Below are 21,525 nucleotides of genomic sequence, written 5' to 3'. Positions count from 1 at the left end.
ACCACTATTTTCTTATGCTATCCTCCTGCCTTCCGGTTGCAAATGTATATGTGAGACTGATAATCTCCTGTGTGATCAGTGAGGCAGAAAGGCAACTATTGAATGTCTTTCATCCTCCCCTCAGAGCGGATGGGACTCACTGCCGAATAAAAAACCTACTCCCACTTCCCTCTCTGAAGCCAAGCTCCAGCGTCTCGGCACGGCAGACTCCAGCACCAGGCTTTAATAACTGCAGCCATTGTTCACACTGAATTCACAATGTTATTGAAACCTTTAAGATAATGTGCTTCTTTGCATTTTGCTGCTAAGATTCGACACGCAAAAAGAGTCTAAGCACCGCAATCAGGAATGAGTTTCTGAGTAATCTGAGTGGCATTTTGCCCCGGCTTTTGCCTCGTGGCGTAGTCATGGCACTGAATTACACTCGAAATATGACACAATATCCAAAGGCATCAAAACTGTCAACATGGATTTTCTGCCTGACTTAAAACCCACAAATACATACAGCAAAACCAGAGCAATGAATATTCATTAAATGTCCATCACCGTGTCAGTCTGGTCCTGATTAACTCTCTGATTGAGAACCAAATTACAGTCCATCAGCAGTAATTTATAGAGTCGGTTCATCAAAATTGTGTTTACTATGAATACCTGGAGATGACAGATCTTGAAAACATGGAAGATAATATAATATGTTGCCCTGTCACTGTGGTTCTGCCAAATGCTTACCCACTGGTGTAGATGGACAGACACTGACTGTCAGATTATAGCTCACTAAGATCCATTCACTTTATAAGTTAAAAAGCAGATCTTGTGTCTCTTGACGAGACGGCTTGGCGAGACTGAACCATCCTCCTGGCACTGAATGCGATTTAAAACAAAAAATTGTGCATTGTTTTATTATCTGGTATGGATATTAGCAAAAGATTTCTGTTAAGGGCAAAAATCTATACACAGTGATGCAAAAAATACTTGCCCCTTTTTTGTTTTTCTTAAGGAAAAAACGAATTGTTTCTTAAGTTTCTTAGGGCAATAAGGATTTTTATTAACCATTCTCTATGAAATACTACAAACGTTTTAAGCAAGATATTTTAATTAAAAAGTAACGTGTACAAAATGGATAGTTTTGTACTGAGACAGTAAAGGTCACAGTATCACCATTCAGACCTAACGAACCAATGAGGACATATATACTTAATTAAACCCATGTCATTATTTGTGGTTGCTCATCTCTCTCATATCCAGTTATAGTGGCTTGATGTGTCGAGAGAAACACAACTGTGCAACCATGTGGATTAATAAAACATCATGTGAAGAGTTTTATCAGGAAGATTAATTGTTTATATATCAGTTGTCCATTACTCCTTAAGTATTCCTTGTGTTCTGTAGGTTTCTGTTTTGTGAACTTCCACATTATCAGACTTAGGTCTTACATTTTCATTTTTAACATCCTCATTTCTGAAGCTGTGGGCATTTTATTTTCCAGCATCCACTTTGTATCTTTAGATTTCTCCTCTCACAGGTCTGCCTCGGCTGTCAGCAGCATGTCGGCCCAAACCCCTAGTGCGACCCGAGCAGTGTTCTTTCCTTGCCTGCAGATGAGTGGATCTTTACTGCTATGTCAGTTTGTCATGGTGACTATTCCTGCACAGATTTGACTCCCATTATCAGGCATGTCATGTTCCCTCAGAAAAAGGGAAGTATCCAAATGTCAAAGCTTTTTTCAGATTGAACAGATAATAAATTCCAAACAGATACAAATAAAGATACACAATTGAGGCTTTTTTTTCATGAAGAAAGCTTGATGGTTCACAGGATCTTCTGGTTGAGACTGGAGGTGTGTATTATGGACTGGAATTCCCTGGGACACACCAAAATATGTTGTGTTAGAAGAAAGATGTTGATATTTAATATAGGAGTAAATAAAAAAAAGGTCACTAGGTGAGGTCAGAACTAAAATTTACTGACAGTGCTGACTTTTCCACCTCCTGAGGATTTTTTCCCAATGTTACAAGTGGCATAGTAGTAGGTTTCCTAAATAAATAAATAAAACGCTTATACAATGCTTACTTCGCATATTAATTATGAATACAGACACAGATAACACTGTAACACAATTTTTGTTCCTGAGTAGTGTTATTTTTTTAATTACTAATGCCTTAAAGTTATAGAAAATGTCTCTTAATCCCCTTAAACTTTATTTGTGTGACCGGGACATTAGTAAGTTGAAATGTACCGAGAAAACAGGCACTGAGCAGGAACAGACACAGATAATGCCCTTGTGTTGCACTAAGTAATTAACTCCACTGATTGTCCAAAGCATATTAACCCTAGGAATTAACATGTGACATGATGTCGGACAAAATATTGCTTAAACTGCCCATTTCCTCTAGGTTTTGTTGCCCCTGAATATTACAGAACTATTCGACTTTCAGTTACTGTGCATTTACTTCTTGGCAGTTTGGGGGTTAACTTGGTAGCCTGGTTGCAGTGACTGTGGACAGAAGCAGGTTAATTAGAGTCTGAGATTTGAGCCCCTCACCCCCTCACATGCCGTGGCTGATTTAATCAGAAGGAGTTGAAATCTGGCACAAGCTCACTGCCTAAGGTGCCGGAAAATGTCAGAGATTGACACATCATCACTTCAGGGAGGCTAAACTGGATTTTAGAAGCGTGCAGCCTTCCCATTTGTCTCTCTATCCTCAAAAGCCAGCTAGGTTTGACCATACTTCAAGAAAATTCTGATAAATGATAAAGCAAGACTCCACAATTCTGCATTATACATCAATATCTGTCTGTAAAGCAAAACATTGCAGAGATACTTTCGATTTTAGTAGAGTAGAGTAATCTCTAATGGCTGTTTCCTGGCAAAACAAAGTGTGTTCTATAATATTCACACCAGTGGTGTAACCCAGTGTAACCTTTAACTGTATCTCTGTCTGTATCTGTTTAGTGCCATTCACATCACCATCTGTATTCGGGTTTAAACCCAAAGTGGCCATAGCTGGGTTTTTTTGTTTTTTTTTAATAATAAATATGAACCCTATCACTCTCTGGCCTCAGAAAGACTACCAGAGTTAGAGAAGTGCTGTTAGCCTGGTGTGAATTCTGACTCTGAGAGATATTGTTTTAGTTTGTACTTGTGCATAGTTTCTAATGAATTCAATCGGCTCTATCTATTTCCCCAAATATAAACAAACTGTTATCCTATTTGAAACCAGCATGTCCCTGTGCAGGAAGTAACTAATGACTGCCATTATCATGAATGTGGTTCTATTTGAGCTTTGTGTCTCTTCACACACGCATGAAGGTTAAAACCTTTTGTTCATGCAGTGTTTTTTTTTTTGTTTTTTGTTGTCCACAGGATCCTGACCTCTAACCTCAGCCAGGAAAAAAAAAAAACAGCATGCCTCTGATTTAGCTATAGATGTGTTTATTCTGAATAATGCAGTCATTCTCACTTATATCTCTAATACAAACTATACTCTATTATTAACTATTCCTTTAAGGTGTTCAGCCCATTATCTTTCCACGACCAGATTGTTGTAGCCTCTTTGTAACGGAGGCCAAGTTTCCATTGGCCACTGGACTCCTGCGCTTGTAGTCAGGGGGTCAGTGTTTCTGTGAGGCCTGTTCAGGTTTAACCGTGGCACCATATGCCGTATGAGGAGACTGCATATGGCTTTGCTTGTGAAGGGTCCGCATATGAAATCGTACACCAGATACAACAGCATGATGTTTCAAAGTAGCAGTGATTAATGCTTAGCGTTCTAACATCACAGAACACTGCGTCGTCTCCACTTACTCAGCTCTGCTTTTAAAAATGTACTGAATAATTAGAACGGTTCTCAGTAGCTTGTTCTGAGCAATGAAAAAAGCATTGTGTGGCAACAAACTGACTTTGCTGAAGTATCATGACTCATCAAGATGTGAACACCACTGTAAGTGTGGAACAGGGTGAAATATCACACTAAGCATCAAAGCATTGTGTTACCTTAGCCTGTGATGGTTTTTTATAATGCTGTAAGGAAGGTTTAATACAGAAATTTCTGTATAACATTACTAGTCCTCTACATTCGATATATGTTAATCCATCCGTGGAATTTTGTAGAATTAGACCCACTATTGCTTTCCATTCACACAGCATGTAGCTCAGTTCACAAACATACAATTTTCTTCCCAATCCTGGCTGACATGACAAGATTTTTATGGCATGTTGGCTGCAATTATGATGCCGAGTAAATAATAGTTGTGTTATAATTACGGAGGTGAGGGGATTACGGCTCGGAACTGGATTGACTGTAATTAGGATATTGATATGACGTATCGGACCCACTCAAGTCACGGTCTGACTGCCTTTTGTACTCAGTGCCGCAGTGTTCATTTTTTTGACGAACGTTAGGATGACAAATGTTTGTAGACATTTTTTACTGGCACTGACTTAATGTTAACTAAAGAATAATTAACACTCCTACTCTGAAATATGCCAAATGACAAATGAACAAAGGAAAATGAGAGCAGAGTATCAGAACTAGTCGAGTGGACACTTATATAAGAGAAATTGTTAAAATGTGATATACAATTAAGCATTTGAGGATATTTTTTGGGGGGGTGGGGAAGCCGGGGTCAGTCAGCTATGATATATTTCCCTGGAGCTGAAAGGGTTTTAAAGGCCATTCTCAGGAGCCCAACAGTGGCAGCTTGGAGATGCTGAGATTCAAACTCCTGACCTGATTGGTAGCCCAGAGCCTTAACCACTGAGCAACTCCGACCCACACTGCCAGCTTAGTTTCCTAGAATAGCTGTAGATTTCCATAAACAAACTCTAGCTTAATACTAATAATACAATACCAATACGAATATCACAAAATAACAAAACTAAAACACTTCTTTGTTCACAAAAGACTAAAACTAAATTGAAATTATCAAACAGAATTTACAGCGTGTGCAGTACAGTACCACACGCTGACTGACTGACTGACTGACTAGCCAAGAGGAAGCATGATCTGTCACAGTGGAGGTATAGAGCGTTAACGTCTGCCATCTGACAGCTTGTCTTACTTACACCCACTCACACACACTCATCACCATCATCATCACACTCTCCCACAAAGGAGCGCAGCTGCTTTAAAGAACATGATTATGTCTTGATGCAGTAGGAATACATTTCTGCCTTCATGGTTCCGTTTCAGTCTTTACTGCGTTCAAATGAGCAAAGGCAGTAGGGTACTATTTTAGGCCTCTGTTTACGCAGCGTGTCTGTTTGAATTAGCACAAGCATATGTGTTGTTCTACTGCGGGGCCTGTTATCGCACTAGCCAGGGTCTTGGAACTGGCCTCAGACAGATCCATGCATGTCCCAGACCGACACGGCTGTCACAGGACGCATGAACAGAGACGTCTGCCTTCGCATAGTCAAACATTTACCTGTTAATGCTTGCTCAAACATGGACATTAAGTCAATATTGATGCTCTGTTCCCAAAATCGGCAAGACTTAGACTGGAGGTTAAAAAAAAAAAAAAAAGGTGGTTGACAGATTTCATGCGATGTTCCAGAAGTTATTTTAACCATCAGCTGTTATTTCTTTTCTGCTCATTCCCTCGCTTTGCTGTTTTAATGCATTTTGGCACCACTATTTGAAGCTGTGAAAGAGCATAAGATAAGTGCTGTACAGACAGCATGAGCTGTATTTTGTGCTTAATGAGGAGAGTGTGTGGGAAAAAAAGGAAAGAGAGAGAGAGAGAGAGAGAGAGAGAGAGAGAAAGAGAGAATATCTTAGAAATGGCCTTAAGGTGTTTTTCTGCCTCTCATTGTGGAAGAGTAGGAGTTGGTCTGCCTTAAGATGTGTTTTAATCTGTGTGTGTGTGTGTGTGCACTTGATTTTTGAGACTTTTACACTGCCAAGGCTGTATCTCTAAAACCTAATGAGATAGAAATCTTTACATGCTTAGTAGCAGAATTGTTAAAACCATAGTGCTCAGTTGTTTTTAAGCTAGGCAAGCCCTCTTCTGCCTCAGATCTCACTGCTGTGATGTCATTGAAAATTGGGAGGAGTGTACTCTTTTCTCTTTCTCCCTCTCTCTCTCTCTCTCTCCCCCCCTCTCTTTTTCTATCTAAATCTTGCTCTCAGCGTGCTGGAGCTCCATGGTCAGTGTTGGACGTTAGGTTAGGTTTGAAGACCCCCTAAGGGTTGCTTCTACTGATTTTTCTCACAAATTTACCCGCCTTGTCCACACAAACTCCTGGCAGCTGAAATTGTATCTCGGCCATCCAGGCTGGCTGTCAGAGTCAAAGAGGAGCCAGGAACTGAAGTGATCTCTCCCTTCGCATTTTATGGTCAAATTGCACGTATTTGTCTAGGACTATAAATCCTCCTTAACCTAAATTTGATTACAAATATTATGCTCTTCATGCTCTTTAGAGTAGACCAAATTACCTCTTTCTCTCTGACTGAGCTTCCCATGGTGGGCTCTGTGATTCCAAAAATAGAGTACCCTTGGCTACAGTCAGCCTTGCTCAGTGGGAGGTTGTTATTTTGTTGTCGGTGGCAGTGTTTTTCAAAATATCCTTGTTGTGAATGGCATGTAAATGGAGGGAATCGTTTATACTTGACGCACTGGAGTGAACCCATTTGGCTGCAAAGTGCATGGACGAGGAATCAGAAAAACACTTTAACGGGTGTTGAATCTAATGAGATTAGTGGAGAGGCTTATGCAGACATGGCACTGAGATAAACAGCGATAACACAATAATAACTCATTATTCCTCTGGTCTCTGAATCAGCACGGGTTACAGCTCACTGGCGTCTTGTCGGATGTGTTGGGTGATGCATGACTGTCAGTGTGTTTGTTTTTTTTTCTATTTTTTTTACAGTGCACTGAGCGAAAATGGGAGCAAACGGGATGTTTGCTTGCACTATGGCTGAAAAGAAAATGGGTTTCTCCAAGCCTTCTGTATGTAGGTCTGGCAATGCAGAGAGGGTAAACTTGTCCAAATAGAAGGAGAGAGAGAGAGAAAGGAATAGAGTGAAAGGAAGGCATCAAAGCCATCACAAGAACGATGTCCTGAAGCGGTATAGCCCTTCCCAAGCACTGCACTCAGCTGAGCTTTGCCTATTGTTAGTTGCGAGGATCGTTCACAGCTCAACTGGTGGAAGATATTTTTTATATATCATAAGGAATCCAGATTAAAACGTACATGTTTAAACTGGCCTAGAGATAGAGTTGAGACTTTTAATGATTAATCATTGAGGTCTAGCTAAGTCATAGGGCTGTAATGATCTGGCATATAGTATTGTTCCTACTTGCAAGCACTATCATAGTTTTTGAGATGGAGTTGCTGTGGAAATTTTGCTGAGACCTGGCAAACCAGCTGCACACATTAGCTCTTGTTGGCTAGAGGGCTAATGTTTAATTAGCCATGTTTAATTTTGTTACATTCTAACGCACAGGTTTTGTTTCATCATAGAGTCTGAATAGATGATGCAAACTTTGTCAGTATTGTATCATTTCAATTATTGTACATTTATAATGTCACTGGATGAATACATTGAAGAGGCACATTATTTTTTGTGTTTATCAAAAATATACTCTATGGGGAAACCATTGTCAAGTTGCCAGTGTCAGATTTGAATTTTTCAGCTTAGTGATTTATGTTGGTTCTTTATCGTGAATGCATTGTTTTGATTATCTAATCTAAGAATGAAAAGCACTATATATAAATAATCGTCATCATCATCAATTACTTTATTCAGTATCATTATCGGAATCTGTATTAATTAGTTCCAAACAACATATACTTATACTTGGTCTGGAAAAAAATATGTATCGATGTATAATTAATCATTAGCAGTAGTAGTAATAATTGGTGTAGTAGTAGTAAGGTTTAGGAAAGGATGAAGGGAGTGGCAAATTATCCAGAGCATCTTGTGAGAATAGGAGGCCAGCGTGTTAAAAAGAAGCAGACGTGATGGAGGGAGCTTTGAGATTGACTTGGATTGGAAAGAGTAGTGATTGAACTGGAGGCATGTTGGAAGATTAGTAGAGTACAGAAGTGTGGGCAGAGCGGAGGTCATGTGGCTGATGAGCACTTTAGACTGTGTGCGGAGTGTCATGCCGTGATTAGCGGAAGATATTGTGCTTGTCCCGTCTGAGAGATGCATCGATCCAGCAGCCCAGATGCTGTCGATTGGATCATTCTCAGCCATCCATCCTCCATGCTTGGTGAATAAAGCTTTATTCGTGCAATTTCCCTTGATCTCTCACTCTTTCTTCTGACCTCCTGGCTGCTGCTCCTCTTCAACCAAGTTTTGAGTCAGGTAAGAGATGGAGTTCTAGTGGATTATTTACCTTTAGAATAAGAGCAGGAACATGCAAAACTCCATAGTGATATGAAGTAGAGTTCAGAACTGAACCCTGGGCTCAGGAGCTGAGAGTTACTAACACTACCTGCTGTGCCACCAGATGCTCATATGTTATTTGCTACAACTTGCTGCCTTTGGGAAAGAACTTTGTGTTACCATGGCAAACAGTTTTTAAGATATATATATATATATATATATATATATATATATATATATATATATATATATATATCTTCGGTCATCTCACTATCCGCTTCAAGAAAACCAATATTTCTGTTCTCTGTGTTTTTTTTCAGTCCCTGAAGTGTGAGTGCACATGAGAAAGACCAGCCACTTAGAGACAGCTGTACATCTAATCAGTCTATCATCAGTAAAAAACAGAGAAAAACAGCCGATCAGCTGTCCAGTGTGTGTGAGCCTGTGCCAACTGTAGCCTTAGATTCTTGTTCTTGGCTGACAGAAGTAGAACCCCATGTGGTCTTCTGTTATTGTAGTCCGTCTGATTCGAGGTTTGATGAGTTGTGGTTTCTGAGATGATTTTCTGCTCAGCACAGTTGTAAAGAGCTTTTGTTTAATTTCCCATAGTCGTCCTGTCATCCTGAAACGATCAACAAGGCATTTCTGCCCGCAGAACTGTCACTTACTGGATGGTTTTTATTTATTTATTAAATTTTGTTTTTGTTTGTTTGTTTTTCGCACCATCCTGTGTAAACTCAAGAGACTGTTGTGTGTGAAAATCCCAGGAGATCCACAGTTTCTGAAATGCTGAAAGCAGCCCATCTGGCACCAACAACCATGCCAGGGTCAAAGTCACTGAGATCACACTTTTTCCCATTCTGCTGTGTGATGTGAACATTAATTGAAGCTCCTGATCTGTTTCTGCATGATTTCTTTTGCATTGTGCTGCTGTATATGACACGTGATTCGCTGATGAATGAGCAGGTTTACAGATGTTCCTTATAAGGGAGCCGGGAAGTGTTTCTGCTGAGATTTTTCTCATTAAAATAATTGTAAATAAGAGCAGTAAGCAAGTTAAATGACTATTTTGCTTAATTGCAAAGATGCAGTACAGACTAGTGGGTAAAATGTACACAGAGGTGTGATTCTGCAGTGTAGCGACCTGGCTGATGGCATCTCATGTCATATTCTATTGTTTATGATCCGGTTCACTAATGTGGTAAAACAGCACCAGGCATTATAATCCCCTAGCTCATTTCACAGGCTGAGGGGAAGACTAGTGTGTAATATTCTATTATAACTCATGGGATTGCTGTTGCTGGAGGACAGGAATGTGGGGGTGTACACTGTTTGCCCTTTATGATTGCAAAAGAATCGATTTACAGCTATTCTACAGCCTAATCTATAGGTAGGACATTTGTGGCATTCCAGAAATCATGCCTGGCCCTGGAGACAATTTGCTGCATAATAGGAGCCTCTGTGCTGCTGTCTCAGAAAAAAATGAACATAACACTGCAGCAGGTAGCTGCCTGACTGCACCTAGCATGAGTTTTTGCCATATTAACCGTAACTATGGAGACAGGATACTGAGTCAAAGGTAGGAGCCAAGACAGAGACATATTCGTCATGGTTGGATGGTCTACATCCCCACTGCTTCCTCGCTTGGCCTCTTAAACAAAAGGAAGCGGAGCTGTTGCATATGCAGGAGCCATTTTTACAATGACATCACCATTGCCAAAGCCTTGCAGTGTAAAACAGGGCTACGAGGAGAATCTGGATTGCATGAGCAGGAATAGCGTGATGGTAATGACACGTTGGGCTGAACAAGAGACGGTACCGCTGTGGGATCCCAGTCCTCCATGGCAGCCAGAGAGACCTGAGGGATTTCACATCCACCCTGGAGAGATGGCTCAGAGGAATGAGCCCAGAGTGCTGGGAGGTTAAAGTGCCATAATGAGTAGCAAGAGTGTACATGTGCTAGTGTGTGAAGCAGCCAGTGGACACTGGAGAGAAGCTTATGTAGACAGGAGCTCCTGACGCTTCTCAGAGACGAGGGGTTTGCTGTCAACTCTGTCGACCATAGAAAAAAAGGGTACTAAACTATAACTTTCCATGTCAGTGGGGTGGTAATTTCAAGGGTACATCTTTTGTTCCTTTAGAGTCTGGCTATTTCATGCTAATGTGAATATAGTTTACCTTCATAATGATTTGAGGTACATAATTAAGTACTACATAATAAAAGAGTACACAAAATGGGTACACCCTAAACACACTAAAGGTCCAGAAGACATTATAATTTTTCACACCTACTGATTGCCAAAATGAAGAAAGAGAGCATTTTGGCATCCTGTTGCTTTAAGAGCAGGTGATTAATTATAAGCGAGTGTTGATAAGCAGTTCACTCTCAGCTGATGATGTGTAGCAGTGCACAGCCCACATGTGATGTGATGATGCACTCAGTGCAAGGTCACTGGTTTGTATCTGTAGTGAAATATCTGTCATCAGCCAATCACAGCATCTGCTTTGCAGCCGGTTAACTGGTGTCTTGAGAAGAGGAGGCGAGCGGTTGAGGTCGACAAAGCCCAGGCATGCAGCAGCATTTTAGCTGGGCCAAATGAGTGATTACCTCCCAGCTCCTGTCATAATTCACCATGACCTCAATCTGCCAGCAAAGCCACTCGCTGATGGATAGGCCTGTAGGTTTATGCGCTCGGCACCCGTGTCAGACAGAGCCCGAAGGCCCCTCTATCTGGTGTTTATGCAATACAAACATAACAACAATCCCAAATGTTCATTATGACGGCTAATCTGGATCTTATGTGTTTAATAGCTACTCTTGTGACCACATTTATTACAATGCATTCACCTAAAAAGCACATTAATGTCTGTTAGGGTTCAGTGTGAAAGAACATACAGGTCTGGAATTGATCTGTTAATGCACTGTTCTTGCCTTGCTCCTTCCTTCACATGGTCTAGTGTACAGCACACATCATGCCTTTATTTCCTTTACTTAACTCTCCACAAAATGGACAAAGTTTCACTTTTGTCCAGTCAACAAGTTCTGACAGTTTCATCTCATTTTTATTCATCAGGGGAATCTCATTATATATTGTCATATATTTTGAGTAAAACGGTAAATGATAATTTAGTCATTGTTTAATTTTCATTTTGGATAGAAGACCACTAATGAACACTCTTCATCTTAGGTTTACTCAACAAAGTTAACAGTGAACATTCTGTAGGGTTCGGCGATACCCAGGAGTTTGCTAGAATTTTGTTAGTGTTGGAAAATCCTAACTCTGTTATTATGCCAGTGAATAATGTCTAATTTGATGGGAATTTTAATAAAAATGTGCTCCATGTTTAAAACAATCATAAATACTATAGAAAAACTAGAAAAGCCAAATTACTGTACATATTTACACAATGTCCCTAGTATTTGCTAGTTATTAGAAAACTATGTACTGACAAGGGGTCTGATTTTTTATTTTGTTTTTTATTTTTTATTATTATTTTGCTGGGTCCTTGAAGTCCTTGATTCTGAGAACCCCTGATCCAGTTTATGGAAACTTATGGAAAAATATGAACATCTGTTTGCAGACACAAAACAAAAATTTTTAGTCAGTCTCACTGCAGTCCTCTGAGTTGCCATGATCAAAAAAATATATAAAATAAACAAGTAGACAGAAACTTCCTGGACCAGACGAAACCATGAATTCTCTCAGAGACTGTTATAAAAAGTATGTCTTTAGGAACTTTCCAAAAAACTCATGGAGAAGCCTTTTTTCTAAGAGTTTAGTTATAGGATAATAAGCCTTGGGGTTTGTAAATGTAAAGCGCAAGTTAAGGATAATTTAGTATCGATAAAGAGCTGGGCACACAATTAAAAGCACAAAATGCATTATGTGCAGGGCAATTTCTCAATCAGCAAGTAATTTGTATCTGCTGTACTTTGGCGAGGTGACCCTTGCCTGGAATAATTACTTCAATCAATCAGTGAGTCACTGAGGCAGTGATGATGCTCCTCCATAGCAGAAACAGACACGGTTACGCAGGGGACAAGTATGCAACGGGCGAAACTGTGTGTCAGAAATGGATCTTGCTGCCTCTTGCCGTTTAGGTGGCCAGAGGATGAATGTAAGGGGCAAAAAATAATGCCTAAGGTGAATTTTTTTTTTTTTTTTGGAGACAAGTAAAGGGTATCAGGTTTGGCTTAGTGCAAGATACTGCAATCAAAGGCTTAACACTTCTGTGATGTAGAACAGGGCTTCCAGCAGAACACAAAGAGCAGAGGAACATTAGGTCAGTATATGAAGAGCAAGGGCAGGGACAAATATTGCCACTTCTTGGCCCCAAGATGACCATCTTTCATCTTGCACATACTGTGCTAAAGCTTCAGAGAGCTCGACGATATCCTTGACATCTTCTCTGCTCACTGGGGTCTGGCCTTTGTCCTGCCCAGAGCTTCAGTTATGGAACTGCTCCAAGAAGCAAAGAGCACCACAACCCTCCTCTCACTATTGTATTCTCATAGCTTTATGCCTGCACAGAAACACACACACACACTCATGCTTAGCCTCTGATCCAACCTGTATCGTCCTTCAGCAGGGTTAGCAGCATTGTAAAATTCAGTATGGATTTATTTTTTCTCAACTGCCTCAGCACAGGGAATTTAGTACCAAAACAAAACTTCATTAAAAGTGTACACTGTGCAAACTGAGCAATATTTGCACTGGTCCTTTCTTTCTCCGCGATTTGGCTCGTAAAACGTTATCTTGCTGCAAATGAGGAGGCCTAAGTGGTTGGCAAACATTGTCAGTGTGCACTGGGGCAGCGTGGTGCATGCAGGTCTTCAGATCAATTGTGCAATCAGGTAGGAGATTGCCCTGAGGAGGCTGAGCCAGTAATCCTTTAAGAGACTAAACTGAAAAAAAGTGCACTGCTGCAGCAAAAGTGCACCTTATATCCAAACCCAAGCTATTTTGGGCAGCAAAATGTGTGCAGGCACATATCTCTTGATCATTTCTGAGGTGTACAAGAGCCATTGTACAGTAGTAATACAAGCACATGTGCCCATTCCCCTCTGTATTTATAGCTGCCCAATAGCAGTGCATGTGTAGGCAGACAGCTTTGGCTCCGTTTGCTGCAGAACTATTTTGTTGGAGGAGCAGTTAGTAGTACTACTGAGCAGCCAAGTGATAGAGAGACTTGACCCTCCATCAGAATCGCTACTTGCTATGGAAAGTCATACTGTTCTGTACCTACGCAAAGAGCTAATACTACTTTGCTTTAGCAAGAGGGCGGGTGTAAATACTATGATGGACATCATGAGCAGTCATCAGAAGCTTTGTGTGATATACACAAATGAACCCACTGACCCTTCCACCTGAGAAAATCTGGGTAATATGTATGAACATAGCAAATGTTGCCTCTATTATATAAATTGTATACATGGCCATTTGTCCATGGGTTTTTCAAAATCTTGATCTACTGTTTATGGACAAGGATTAGATTTAGACTGAGAATCTCTGTTTAATGGTTATTAAAGCCACTGATTGCTCAGAGTTTTATCGAAAGTTTGTTTATATCCCCTATTGTTTTTCAGGTCTGTTCCATCGTGCCATCATCCAGAGCGGCTCAGCACTATCCAGCTGGGCTGTCAACTACCAGCCTGTGAAATATACGCGTCTGCTCGCAGAGAAAGTGGGCTGTAATGTGCTGGATACCATGGACATGGTGCACTGCCTGAGGAAGAAGAATGCCCGTGAGCTAGTAGAGCAGGACATTCAACCTGCACGCTACCATGTGGCCTTCGGGCCAGTGATTGATGGTGATGTGATCCCAGATGACCCTGAGATTCTCATGGAGCAGGGCGAGTTCCTCAATTATGACATTATGCTGGGCGTGAACCAGGGTGAGGGCCTTCGCTTTGTGGAAAATGTCGTGGACTCTGAAGACGGCGTCTCAGGCAACGACTTTGACTTCTCTGTGTCTGACTTTGTAGACAGTCTATATGGCTACCCAGAGGGGAAAGACACTCTGAGGGAGACTATCAAGTTTATGTACACTGACTGGGCTGACCGAGATAATCCAGAAACACGGCGCAAGACCCTCGTCGCACTCTTTACTGACCATCAGTGGGTGGAACCATCGGTGGTGACGGCTGACCTGCACGCTCGCTACGGCTCACCCACCTATTTCTATGCCTTCTATCACCACTGCCAGAGTTTGATGAAACCTGCCTGGTCAGATGCGGCACATGGAGACGAAGTACCCTATGTCTTTGGTATCCCCATGATCGGGCCTACGGACCTGTTCCCCTGCAACTTCTCTAAGAATGATGTTATGCTCAGTGCCGTGGTTATGACCTACTGGACTAACTTCGCCAAGACTGGGTGAGTGCTGCTGTTCAGTAGATGATTCTAAGAAAATAAATTCATACAGGGCCAAATGTTCAATTTAGTGTTGTTGGATTCATAAATCATTAAGGTCAGGGTCAGAAAATATGGGCAGCAATGAAAATGAGACAATGAAAATCCTTAAAACATTGATCTTTGACTGTGTGTGTGTGTTTGAGTATGAAAATATACTCGAGATGTGTAGGAAAATATACTGCAAGATAGGGACAAGGGGTGAAAAGAGAAAATTATCCGGGAACCGTATGACATTCTGGCCCATGGCATTATCGATCAGCTCAGCTCTCTGCAGTCGATCACTAGCTCCCCAACTGACTTGAATTTTTTTCCCTCTTCTTCAGCTCAGTTTTGCCCACAGCAAAAGATTATGGATTTGTCTGAGCAGACCTTGTAATCAGGTCTAACAAAACAAATCTAATTTGATGGCCACTATTGCTAGAGAAACCATTGATCGTTCAAGCCTCTGGTTGCGTAGATTTTTTGCTGTTTTGCCGTTCATAATAAAATGGCTTTGCCTGACATTTCTCCGAATGATCAAAATGCACAAAAGGTGAAGTGAGAAATAAAAAAGAGTATAAGATTTTCAGTTGGATTATTAAAAAAAAAAATCTGCAAAAGGCTCTGAAAAGCCTCCAGACAAACATCTGTCTGGGTGAAGGCACACAGCTTAAGGGCACTCCACATTTCATATTTTAATTTCAGATTCTGGCCACAAGAGTAGCATCAGGAACAACATATTTTTAAGGGAGTGTACTGCACACTAAACTTGTCCAGGAAAAAAAAAAATCTTCCACAAGTTTTAGGGGAAAAAATTGAAAGTCCATGACATTATTTCAGGTTAGAGGGTTATGTGTAGATTGTTAGAGGGCAGCCGAGCTCAGACAATGCCGAGGAATAAATATTTGAGAAGCAAATCTCAGTTCTGTGAAGAACATATAATGACCTCTAACCCGTTCTGCTTGTCGACCCTGCAGACCGCATCACATCTTGCCCAGGGGCTCAGTGGTGCAGTGTGCATTTGCCCCCAAGCAGGCAAAAGATGTGATACGATCAACAGATCTGTCTATGCCAGCTGTTTTATAATGAGATGACCCAGATCCTGCCATTGCTAGAAGTCTGATACAGTATGTGTAATGCATTAGACCCATTATATAAACCAGTGTGAGAGCATGTCAGCGTCATGTATCATTCCCCAAACCTAAATTCCCCTTTTTGCTTACATGTGTCTTGAGTCATTGCAATGGTAAAGGGGCATGAAAATTCCCATTTACGCTAGATGGTACCATATTTTACAGAAAAATCAGGATTGAAAAATGTAGCAGATAGAGCTACCATATGCTAGTCACTTATCCTAATGGATTCTTGATACCAGAATCAAACATATTCAATTCATGTCCATGATTGATAGGAAATAGGGAGTAGGCTATTTTCTCTGTACTGAATCAGCCATGCAGGGATTGTGCATTTTAACCCAAGTCTTGATTTATTTTAATTTTTTTGCATTATTTCCAACCACGCTTTTAGCTTTATGATAAAAAAAAAAAAAAAACTTCCTAGAAATCCACTGTTTTTATAGGGCTGGTTGTGTTACTATTGTATTCCCATCCAGCTGTTTTAGCACTATTGTACAGCACCGTTCGTTTCTTTTTGTTAGTAATTTTAGCCTACAGTAAAACACTACCCATGCTGTTCTGAGCCAGGGTAAATGGGAAGAGGAACACTGTTGTCTGGATTTTATTTTACCTTCTGCCTTTGTTTTGTTTTTGTTATTTTCTGTTAACCTGAGGCTCATTGACATGAATGCACATACAACTTGAAATGATCTGGATACTGCTTATGTGCAGAAAGCGTGAGAACCTGTCCACTCATGCATCAGTTAACATGAATTTCCTCATTCAGGTTACACTGTCAAAACAGCAACGCCACTGTTACTTATCCTATTCATTTACACATCGTTAGCACCTTAACTTTAATCTTTCCATCATCCGGTTTCAGTCTTGTGTCATTTTTTTTTATTAATTTATGGAATGTAGCGTACTTGGAATGATTATGCTTGGCTGAGAATTCAATTAGCAGTGCCCTCGCTTAACACTGCAATATACATCTTCTACCTTGTCTTATAGTGGCTCAAACCAGATCTTTCACATGATGTAAAGCTTGACATAAAGTTGGTAAAATTAAAAAAAAAAAAATAACAAGAGGCTGCTGCATCATAATGAGGGGAATTGGAACATGCCAGTGCGCTCAGACAAAGAGGAGACCACACTCAAACGTCAGCTGACCCCATTACACAAGGCCAACCTGTTCTTTCCCAGGATTGGAGCTAATTACATCCTTCGTCTTCTGGCTGTGTCTCAGCAGACCCCCCTGCCAGTCCCACTGCGATTTAAAAAGGCTCATGTATGGTTTGTGTAACTGCGTCTCTCTCTCTCTCTCTGTTTTCAATACCCTCTTAGTTAAGCTCAGCTACTGATAGAGTCGCCGCCAATATTCTAATTAGCTTAGGCTAAGCTAACAAAGTGGCTTGTTACACAGTCTGAGACTGTATTGATCTGAGAGCTATGCTGTAACCACAATACAATGATACAATTAGAGTTTTTCCATTGAAAATTATATGGTATTTATACACAACACGTTTACTAATCCTAACCTATTCATACACTGGTCTTATTTTTGTATCTTTTTGCGACTGCATAAGGCCATTGTGAATGTGGGCGTTTGCTGGAGGTTGTGAGAAACTACCTAATGATGGAGGAATAAAACACTAGGGATGCATGTGATGATAGGTGTAGGTGTACATGATTTTTGGTGTTCATCAAAACCGACACTGATATCAAAATGACGCGATATTCAGCTGTTTATTTTTATCCTGAACACATGCATGCTCATGCACTTCCTGCTGGTCTCCTTTTATATTACACTGATTTTAAATCAAGTGCATTCGCTAGCTTATATAGTCAGCTCGGATTAAATCGGTTTGCAATAGAGATGAGCAGGCTTTGATTCATTTTTAAAAATTGCTTCAGTATAACAGTTGATTTTTGTGTAGAAATCTCTCACTGTCGATGATCGATAGTGGCTCATTGTCAAAAAATATATTTACTGAGAGTTATTTCCACTCACCTAACTTTACCTTTAGACACTTTCCCAGCCAGCGTTTGCTGCAGTCATGGTTAATGCTGTTGCTGCTAGAAATGGAGTCATCATGCTGAGTTTTATATTTAAGATTTGCTTGTATTGTACGAAGATGCTGTAGTAGCTCCTCTTAATATTTTGCAGAGCACAGATTGCAGTCTTCTTTGATTTGATTGCCATCATTAATTATGAATATGTACAGATTGCTATCATTTGTACACTAATGTACATTAGGCTTATGTCACATAGTATCATGGGATATCAGAGCATTTTTCACAAATGCAGATAAAGCATGGTACTGGACCTATACCATATAGCAGTATTGTTATTCGTTCATCCCTATTGAATACTAAAATATGCTACCACAGTTCAAACACTGGCTTTCACTGAATTGTAATAACGACGTATACATTCCTTTACGTTAAAATTGTACAGGATGATTGTCATATTGATTCTACTAAGAATAAAATGCATGTCCATCAGAAAATGTGGCTAACATAAATAAAGCCACTATGCCAGTATTTTCATATCCGTTTAAATACGGAGCATTTGGAGTGTAGACTTTGTCAAATGCCTGTAAAATACAACCAAACAAAAATACAAACATTTTCTATTTTTAAAGTCATTCTATCTGGCCTATAATGCACTGGTCAGGGTTATATATAACATCATTACGTTTTCCTCTATAGTATATAGTAAGAGAACACAGTGGAGAGAAACACATTTTGCTGTTGAATGGGAGCATGACGAAGTTGACATGGATCATGGGCAGGAAGTGTAAACTTACATCAGCAAGGAGAAAGCAGTACTGTGAGTAAACAAATTACGTTGCCTCCTAAAGCTACTGGAAAAGGACATTTGAAAAGAGAGCAGGAAATTGATACTCTGAAGATTGCTGTGCCGTTCTTTCTGGTAGAGGAGCCATTCCAGTAAGAGGACAATTATCAGGACAATTTAGTGATGATTGCTGCTGAGCAATCACTGGTTTGTACTGTTTCTACCTCTATCTATACTTTCCTGTTTGGTACAGATCATATATCAGCAGAGGCAGAATGGATGTAGTCATAGTGTAGCAACTGGCAATGGGAAAAAAACAATAATAACAAAATATACAATAACAGATTTGTTACCCTTGCACTGTCTAGAGGAAATAATAAGGCTGGCCGATGTGTGGACAGATCTGATAATACACCGTAAATGTCTTTTACCTAATCTGATCAATCATCAGGGACCATAATGTCAAATATATTTGTAATATATAAATATCTAATGACCCCTGTCAGTCTTCTTGTATGGTCCACGGTCCTTTAACATCAGAGCTGTCTGAAAACAAAGAAAAAAAATCTGGAGAGAGAACATTTTTGGAGGACACTATGAGATGCTGATGCAGCTGAATAAGTCTGTTTCATATGATACAAATATAATATTGTATTGTTGTCACTTCCACATTGTCATGCTTCATTGACACATTGAGTCATTTTAACATTCTGAGGTCATGGTGTTTTTTGGGGTTTTTTTTTTTTTTTCTTTAAATAAGAAACATAGAAAGGGTGAATTGGACAAGTTTCGCTCCATCAGCCGAGACGCTTTGAAGGTTGCTGTTCAATTTACACAAACCTGTTGTGTTACATGTGTTGTGTTGTGTTGTGTTGTGTGTTCAGGCCTTGTGAGAATAGAGGATTCAGTTCACTTCTGTTACCTTGAAATGAAAAGGCAGCACTCTCTGCACTTGTAATTTACTGTATCACTGAAGAACTGAATTAGCATTATTCATTTACATTTACATTACAAGGACACCCTCATCCAGAGCGACTTACATTTATCTCATTTATATAACGAAGGAGATGTGGGTTAAGGACCTTGCTCAAGGGCCCAGCAGTGGCAGCTTAGCAGTGCTGGGATTTGAACTCATGACCTTCTGATCAGAAGTTATATCCACTGATCTACTCCTGGCCCTGTATTCATGAACAATGTTCTGATTAGAAAATTAGCAGCATGGATGGAGATAACAACATCTTTCTCTACTGTGGTACAGAACAGTGATACTGGTGTTTACTTTTTACACCTGGCTTAGGTTGTCGCAGTGACAAGGACAGCCAAGGTTCTTTCAGCATGTCCTTTCAGATTTGGCGGTCCTTGGGGCCATGGTCATTGATGCGCTGTGAAGTAAGGATGAATATAAAAGGCAGCATTTAGTTGTACTTGACTCTCTAGCACCAGCTCATATTCATTTTTATCATTCATCTTGTGATGGTACACACGCTGACAGGGGAGCTTTTTTCTTTAGTCATATCTGCACTGATTTCTATGATGTCCTGCTTATTGGAATCCCACAGTCTGAGTAGATCTGGCTCTCACTTCAGTGTGTCTCAACTCTGCTTGACATGTGACCAATGTTCATGGGTTGCCCCGCCACATGTCTCCTGGATTCATTAGGTGTGAAGAAGAATAAAATCTTGCTTGATTGGATATTTGAGGAAATCACAGATGCTAATCAAACTACCGGATTTACTTCATATGAGATGTCAGACTCCAGACATGATCATTTTCCTTTTCTCATGTTTTTAATTTTTTTTTAATTCAATCATGATTACATTACATTATTATGTTTAGTGAGAAGTACACATATTCACAGTTTACATACACCTAGCTTGTGGAGGGGTTGTGTGTGTCTATTCACATTAATATGGCTACATTAAAAGGTTGGGATTGATTGAATACAGTGTCAAGTGGTGTGCTTATTCAAATTATTTCCTATTACTCACTTTCAGTGACCCCCACACACCTCACACCGCACTACTAACTGCCACCTCTTAAGTCTTATATTTCATTTCAGCTGGCCCTAGTAGAGATGTGTGCACATCCTGGTGAACACAATTCACATTTATCTCCCAGCACCTTTCTAATGCCTTGTCAAGCAGGGGTTGGATCAGGGTCTGTGGGCAGCTTCAGTCAACCAAAGTCTGATGCCCCCTGGTACTCTGCATGACACTTCCTGGTTGGTGGATGGCTGCGTGATCACTGACAAATGGAACATCTGACCCACTTGCATTTAGGGCAGTCTTCACATCTCCAGCTTTCTGCAAACATATTTGTGCAGGTCCCATCCCAGCACTCAGGGGATCAACTGTGGCATCCTGAGCAAGAGAGGGCAGAAGCGAAGGAAACAGGGGGGGTGGGAGCTCAGTGGTTAAGATGATGGACTGTTTAGAAGGTTGTGAGTTCAAATCAAGGACCACAAGTCTGGGGCCTTGACCCTACACTGCTCAGTTGTGTGAGATAAAGTGTAAATTGATCTGGATAAGGGTGTCTGCCAAATGCTTTAAACGTTTTCGAAGGGGTGTCATGCAAGCACCATCACTTCCATTTTCTGGCATATTCTGGCCAGTCCTGCATTGGGCTTCTTGTTCCATGAAGTGGAGGTGATGAGGCTTGTGTGCCCTAAGCTTGTGATTGCACATACATGGTTCTGTGCCAGATGGACTGCATCATCCATAAATCTAGGCTGGTGACACTGAACCCACATGTCGTGTGATGAACTGCTCTAGCTCCACTTGCTCACCAATCTGCTCTGAAGAAGTTAAGATTCTAAACAAGGGCAAAGGTCTGGTTCATTCGTCCACAATCAGCTCCCAAAGACACCAACTTTGTCC

At 40.5% G+C, this 21,525-nt stretch overlaps 1 protein-coding gene across 2 annotated transcripts in view; it reads left to right on the top strand.

Moving 5' to 3' along the window:
• nlgn3a (neuroligin 3a) overlaps positions 1 to 21,525 on the top strand; it is a 148,550-nt gene that overhangs the window by 110,792 nt on the left and 16,233 nt on the right. For both annotated transcript variants that reach the window (XM_058397726.1, XM_058397727.1), the window contains one exon: positions 13,927 to 14,716. In XM_058397726.1, the coding sequence (XP_058253709.1) occupies positions 13,927 to 14,716 (790 nt within the window). The remainder of the gene's footprint in view (positions 1 to 13,926; positions 14,717 to 21,525) is intronic.

The sequence above is a fragment of the Hemibagrus wyckioides genome, linkage group LG08, assembly GCF_019097595.1.
Source record: "Hemibagrus wyckioides isolate EC202008001 linkage group LG08, SWU_Hwy_1.0, whole genome shotgun sequence".
NCBI lineage: Eukaryota > Metazoa > Chordata > Actinopteri > Siluriformes > Bagridae > Hemibagrus > Hemibagrus wyckioides.
This window is presented reverse-complemented; position numbering and strand designations above follow the sequence as displayed.